Source organism: Rutidosis leptorrhynchoides, chromosome 4, assembly GCF_046630445.1.
Source record: "Rutidosis leptorrhynchoides isolate AG116_Rl617_1_P2 chromosome 4, CSIRO_AGI_Rlap_v1, whole genome shotgun sequence".
NCBI lineage: Eukaryota > Viridiplantae > Streptophyta > Magnoliopsida > Asterales > Asteraceae > Rutidosis > Rutidosis leptorrhynchoides.
Window position 1 is genome coordinate 333,694,084 of NC_092336.1, and position 5,174 is coordinate 333,699,257.

At 36.4% G+C, this 5,174-nt stretch overlaps 1 protein-coding gene across 1 annotated transcript; it reads right to left on the reverse strand.

Annotated features, from left to right (window-relative positions):
• Nucleotides 1–1,839: 1,839 nt before the first annotated feature.
• Nucleotides 1,840–2,355, reverse strand: LOC139841723 (uncharacterized). Its single transcript, XM_071831928.1, has one exon. It carries the CDS (start codon nt 2,353–2,355, stop codon nt 1,840–1,842), a length of 516 nt encoding a protein of 171 aa, XP_071688029.1.
• Between the last annotated feature and the right edge of the window lie 2,819 nt (nt 2,356–5,174).

A 5,174-nucleotide genomic window follows, 5' to 3' on the forward strand; every position in this document is an offset into this window, starting at 1 on the left:
GAAATAGACACAAGTACTTAAAAACATTCTACGATTGAATTTTTATGAATACACCGGATACCGCCCCTTTTTGCTTGGTAGCCTAAGAATTAGTTGGACATTATAATTGCCTCTAATTGATGCAAATCCTAAAGATAGATCTATGGGCCTTGACAAGCCACAATCAGAGAATTTGAACTGCTTTAGTACTTCGACTTCTAGTGTACAACCACCATTTTTAAAAGGAATGACCTGTTTGTAAGGGGTATACAATCGTCATTTTTAAAAGGGATGGCCTGTTTGTATGCTGTTAGCATAACGATCGTGTCAGAATGCTGGGAGATATTCTATATGCATTTTGTTAATGTCGGTTACTAAGGATTCATCGGCTGAATGACTTTTATACACAGGTTATGTGTATTATTTTTGTACTCGGGTTACGTGCACAATTAAATATTTAAAATCTTGTGGTTTATTAAAATAATGGAAATGAATGTTTATGCTAAATTAATGAACTCACCAATCTTTTGGTTCACACTTTTAAGCATGTTTATTCTCAGGTATGAAAGAAAATCTTCCGCTGTGCATTTGCTCATTTTAAAGATATTATTTAGAGTCGTTCATGGCATATTTAGGTCAGTACCTCGCAATGGGACCAAATGTTGATGACTTCGTCCAGGTGGATTTGGACGGGCCTTTACACTTAAAACCGGTGATGTCCATACATCACTATGGATTATATCAAATGGCATGGAAGTACATGATTGCGAATTAAAAACAGGAAATTTAACTTGTTTTCTTAATACACATGATTGACAAACATGGTTTATTACAAGTGATAAGCTTAGTTTTATTTAAAGATCCTAGAACAGCTGGACCAGGGTGCCCGAGCCTATAGTGCCAGGTGTCGGAAGAAACATTAATGAAAGCAGAATGATGAGCAAGATGGTGAAGAAAAGATGGAGTAACTGGATAAAGATCGCTTGAGCTGTTACACCTCATTATTGGGGTGCCCCTCGGGAATTCCTTCACAGTAAAACCAAAAGGATCAAAATCAAGAGAAATATTATTATCACGCGTTAGTTTACGAACAGATAAAATATATTTAATAAGACGTAGAGTGTGCAGAATATAATTAATATATATAGGTCGAGACGGGTTGGTAAAGAGGAATCTCCAAATCCAAGAATGAGTATTCCATGACCATTGCCAACAATAATTTGTTGAGGAGACCTTAATGAAGAATAAGACGTAAATGAACCTGTGTTACGTGACATATGTGATACGGCTCCAGAATCTATATACCAAGTACTATCAGGGGGGTTTAGGGTCATTGTATGCATTGCGGATGCAATATCAGTTGGGTAATATGGGCTTGCGCTGGAAGAAGATGATGTGTGGGCTTGTTGTAAACGAGGTCCAAGAATTCCAGGTTGATTTGAAGGGGTAGCAGGATTGACCCAGCCTGTTGTTGGATATGTGCAGGGAGGTGCAACCCAAGGTTGATTTTGCTAAGCCCATGGAGCATATTGGGCCCAAGGTGCATGTGTGCTTGAGGAAGAAGTTGTGCTAGGGTGACTGTTACCACGATGACTACCCCTGGAAATATTTGATCTGCCACGATTGTTGCCTCTATTATTACCGCGTCTATGAGTATGGTTGAAACATGTTTGAGTAGAAGGAGTGTGGTGGAGCAGTGGTTACGAAAGCGGCTTCATGAGTAACAGTAGGATTTTTTTGCATCTTCCGGGTTTCTTCAAGAATGAGTTTTGATCGGGCCTCATAAAAGTTGGAAAGAGGAGTACTTTGAGCAATTTGGGAGGCTACGATGTCATAATGGCTACGAAGGCCGGCAACAAGCTACAGAACCATGCGATCTTCACTTACATGATCACCAACATTTGAGAGTTGATCGACAAGAACTTTAATTTCTTGACAATAGGCGGAGGCAGATGAGAAGTTGTCAAATTTGATATTGTTTAATTGGCGATTCAGATACAAGGCACAAGTGTATTTGTTATCTTGAAAAATATTTTGGAGTCGTTCCCAAGTCTTAGCCGCAGTGGTGTTTGTCCTCAAAATCATATGGAGGAGATCATTAGAGATTGTACTATAGATCCACTGGAGGACTATACCATCAAGATATTTCCACTTAGGATCGGGAGTAGGCGGGTCGGTGGTTGTGGAAGCAGATGATTCGGTAGAAGGGGTGATGGATGGTGGAATGATATGGTCGATAGCGTCATAAGCGATATAGTGGATCTTAAAAAGTTCCGCCCATGAAGCATATTGGCTTTTCTCAATGTCAAGAACAATGAGTATAATATTTTGGATGTTGGTGACAGTGATAGCTTGATGAAAATTTGGGTCGGCCATTGAATATTTGAAAAGGACGAAAAAAATAAGAAGAATGGAGGAAGTGGCCTGATACCATAAAGGAATGTAATCTGTGTTTTCTATTGATTATCTCAATCGTATATATACAGAGAATGGTTACCACAAATTTTAGTAACTATCTAACTAACCTTGCACTACGTACAAGATTACATACAATGATAAATCATGTGCTAAATACCGATACAATGTATTTTAGTAATATATGGTCTAATAATTTTAAATACTATGTATGAAGAACTTAAAAATAGAGTACATAACATATGTATTTGTATTTTTTTTTTGAAAGGCAAACACTTAAATTGATAAAAATCACTAGCCATAAGCTAGCAGATATAATGAAATAAAGAGACCACGTACAACAACTTTATCATAACTCGTTAAAAACCTTACAACACGAACAAACATAATGGAGGATAGTGTAAATTTTCTTGATATTTTAACTACTGTGACTAGTGGATGAACTATTATCATGTTCTACCATGACTACGTGTCCTAGATTCATCACTGATCACTTTACTCTTTTTTAAAGCCGTGATTAAAAAGTTCACTTTATTCCTCTGTATGTCCTTTGATCTATGCCATGGTTTTGTCCGATTATATAAAAAAAATTGGAGTAAAAAATCTATATTTTTTAATTCAAAAATAAACATATAAACATCTAATGATGATTAGAAAAACTAAAATTTTGGCATAAAAAGAACAATCAATTCCTGCTACAACAACTAACTGAATAAAAAATAAAATTGAACTCAAAAGTCAAAACACACCATCGGGACCCTCGAGGCTAACATGTTACTTGCATATCATGTCTTGCATGCTACTCGTTATGGCCTACTCTTTCAAAGTGAAGGTTATGAATTCGAATCAACAAAGTTCAAAAAAGAAATCAACTCGTGGCCATAGAGGTTTGGCCATGAATCCACAATGACTCTGAACTGCCTAAAAAGTAGGTATTAACCTTAGGGTTAGTTGGCTCGATGAGTTGGATATCTAAATATACTAAAAAAAGAAAAGATAGTAAGAACTTAATTCTTGAATTGTTCAGCGGCAAATCTATGAGCAAGAGAAACAGTTGCTTGGAACAAACCATTCTTCCAGAATAGTATTTGCAAAGTCCAACCTACCCGGGAAATTGTAAGCAAAAACCTACAACAGTCATAAATCTTTTTATTTTTCTTTTTAAAATTAATGGATAGAAAACTAGTTGTTTTACCAGTGCACTTCTAGTCGAGTGGTATCATCATTCCTTGTGTTTGAGGCTGGGGTTAAGGTGGTGAGTTCAAGCCTCGCCCATCACATCCTCTTTATTGGTTAGTGATCCAATGATAATATTCAAATGTTAATCACTTTATTTTGATGATAACACCAAGTCTTATGTGCTTAACAGGCGAATAGAACAACATAAATTCATGAGCCTACATAATCTCTAGCAAATGACCAATAGACAAAATTGTTAAGTCAAAAGAGTCATTTGAAAAAACACTGGAGGAGTACGGGTGAGTCCACGGTCAACCGCAGGTCAGACCGTGGGATGCCCTATACCTTGGTTCTTCGAAACAAGGTACACGGCCGACTCCACGGTTAGTCGTGGGTCGACCGCAGTTTTCACTGTCCGTATTTTTGATTGAAAAAAGTTTGACTACTTCGGGGCATCTATAATTTACAAAACTCTTTTAAAAATGCTTAGAATAATTGCCTCTTTCATATTCAAATGAGTTTTGGTCACTAAAACACTAATCTTAGTTAATCACAGTTAATGACGGCTTAATGATACTTTTAGCTTCTGATTAATGTTAAACACACAAGTATGGCTAAAAGTTCTTTTTTAAAAGTTATCTTTTTAAATATAGATTAAAAGTATTGAAATACTTAAGATGGTCATTAAGTCCCAATTAAAGAGATGCTCTCTACATGATTAATCATTAAGCATTAATTATATGCTTAACTATGTTTATCCCTTTATGATTAGTGTAATTCCCTAGAAGTCTTCATGTAAATCAAATGAGTCTTATTTGGAGGGTTGTAAGTAACTAATGGATGCATATACTTGCAATCCAATGTTGACAAATAGTTTGAAGACATGGGATATGGTGTTTGGCTTGTTGTGGTTTTTCAAAGGATAAATGCAACTTCCAAAGAATCTTTACAAGATTCAAAGTAGTCTCATTTTGTAACAACCCTACTTTTTCCGTTATTATCGTTACTTTTTCGTTAATTATTTAACGGTGATTACGTAGAAGCTTTGTGTGTTTAATTGATTTAAATGCATACATGACCCTAGTGGATTACTTGTATTAATATATTTATATTAATTCATGAACTTGTTACGGATAACGAAATACTTAGAAAACGGCACGATTATGATAATCGCATAGAAAGCCTTTCAGTTTACGGAACTCAGAAAATTGATAAAATAATTATCTTTAATAATAATTAACTTTATGAAAAATTTACTTAATTTATTATTTATTTAATAAGTCAAACCCGGTGGATTGCGTTTCAACGATCGGTTAACGTTCCGGGGACCCGGTACGGTTAACGGCACTCGAAACGGACCACGCGCGTACAAGCAAATGACCAAACGAGCTCAATGACCCCCCCCCCCAAGTGGGCCATCGGCTGAATTCCCTTCCCTTTCCCTTATTTGGACTTAAACATACTTATTGGGTCATTAGTAGCTTGGTTTAGGGCCTAATGTGATATAAAGAGAAATCCTAAACTAGAAACCCTCATTCCCACTTTGTGCTAATCGCCTTTTTTCTCCCTCCCTCTCCTCCCTTGGCTGTCGACTTCCACCC